This window comes from Malurus melanocephalus, unplaced genomic scaffold, assembly GCF_030028575.1.
Source record: "Malurus melanocephalus ecotype Western Australia unplaced genomic scaffold, MMel_1.1 scaffold_3185, whole genome shotgun sequence".
In the NCBI taxonomy this organism is placed as follows: Eukaryota; Metazoa; Chordata; class Aves; order Passeriformes; family Maluridae; genus Malurus; species Malurus melanocephalus.
In genome coordinates this window covers 1,798-2,815 of record NW_026626417.1, presented here as the reverse complement: position 1 = coordinate 2,815, position 1,018 = coordinate 1,798, and the positions used below count along the sequence as shown (strand labels likewise).

Below are 1,018 nucleotides of genomic sequence, written 5' to 3'. Positions count from 1 at the left end.
CCCCCCAACCCTGCCCCTCTCCCCAGAGCGGTTCCTGGCCCCGGGCGCTCCCTCTCGCTCGCTGCTGCCGTTCGGCTGCGGGGCTCGCTCGTGTCCCGGGGAGGGCCTGGCCCGGGCCGAGCTCTTGGTGTTCCTGGGGCTGATCCTGAGCGAGTTCCGCCTGGAGCCGGGCCCGGGGGGGCTGCCGGGGCTGGAGGGGTCCCCGGGCACGGTGCTGCGCTGTCCCCCGTTCCTCGTGCGCATGGTGCCCTGTGCTCCCACCGGCTCCCCGTGCCCCGGGGCTGCCTCTGCCTGACCGATTTATTGATCGTCCCCAAAACTGCGGCTCTCAGCTCGTTCTGACTCGTCCTGAATACACCTGACTCCACCTGGCCCTGGGTGACCTTTTCTGAGCACACCTGACCCTGCATGACCCCATGTGACGTTTCCTGACCTTACCTGGCCCTGGTGACCTTCCCTGACCTCACCTGACCCCATGTGACCTTTTCTGAGCACACTTGACCCTGGGTGACCCCGTGTGACCTGTCCTGACCTCACCTGACCCCGTGTGACATGAACACACCTGGCCCCATGTGACCTGTCCTGACTTCACTTGGCCCCGTGTGACTGTTCCTGAACACACCTGACCCTAGGTGACCTTTCCTGAATTCACCTGGTCCCATGTGACCTGAATTTACCTGACCTTCTGTGACCTTTCCTGAGCACACCTGGCCCTGGGTGACCCTGTGTGACCTGTCCTGAATTCACCTGGCCCTGTGTGACACTGCCTGACCTCACCTGACCCCGTGTGACATGAACACACCTGGCTCTGTGTGACCTCTCCTGACCTCACCTGACCCCGTGTGACCTTTCCTGACCTCACCTGACCCCATGTGACCTGTCCTGACTTCACCTGGCCCTCTGTGACCATTCCTGAACACACCTGGCCCTGTGTGACCTTCCCTGACTTCACCTGGCCCTGTGTGATACTGCTTCAACCTGGCTGACCTTGACCCCCTGACTGACCCCTGCTGACCTC

The 1,018-nt window shown here is 62.9% G+C and overlaps 1 protein-coding gene across 1 annotated transcript in view; it reads left to right on the top strand.

Moving 5' to 3' along the window:
• The window catches only part of LOC130588046 (steroid 21-hydroxylase-like), a gene marked incomplete at its 5' end in the record, with an annotated part of 4,387 nt that extends 3,375 nt beyond the window's left edge, over positions 1-1,012 (top strand). Inside the window, one exon of the mRNA XM_057388999.1 lies at positions 3-1,012. Within this exon, the coding sequence (XP_057244982.1) occupies positions 3-295 (293 nt within the window). The remainder of the gene's footprint in view (positions 1-2) is intronic.
• Positions 1,013-1,018: the final 6 nt, after the last annotated feature.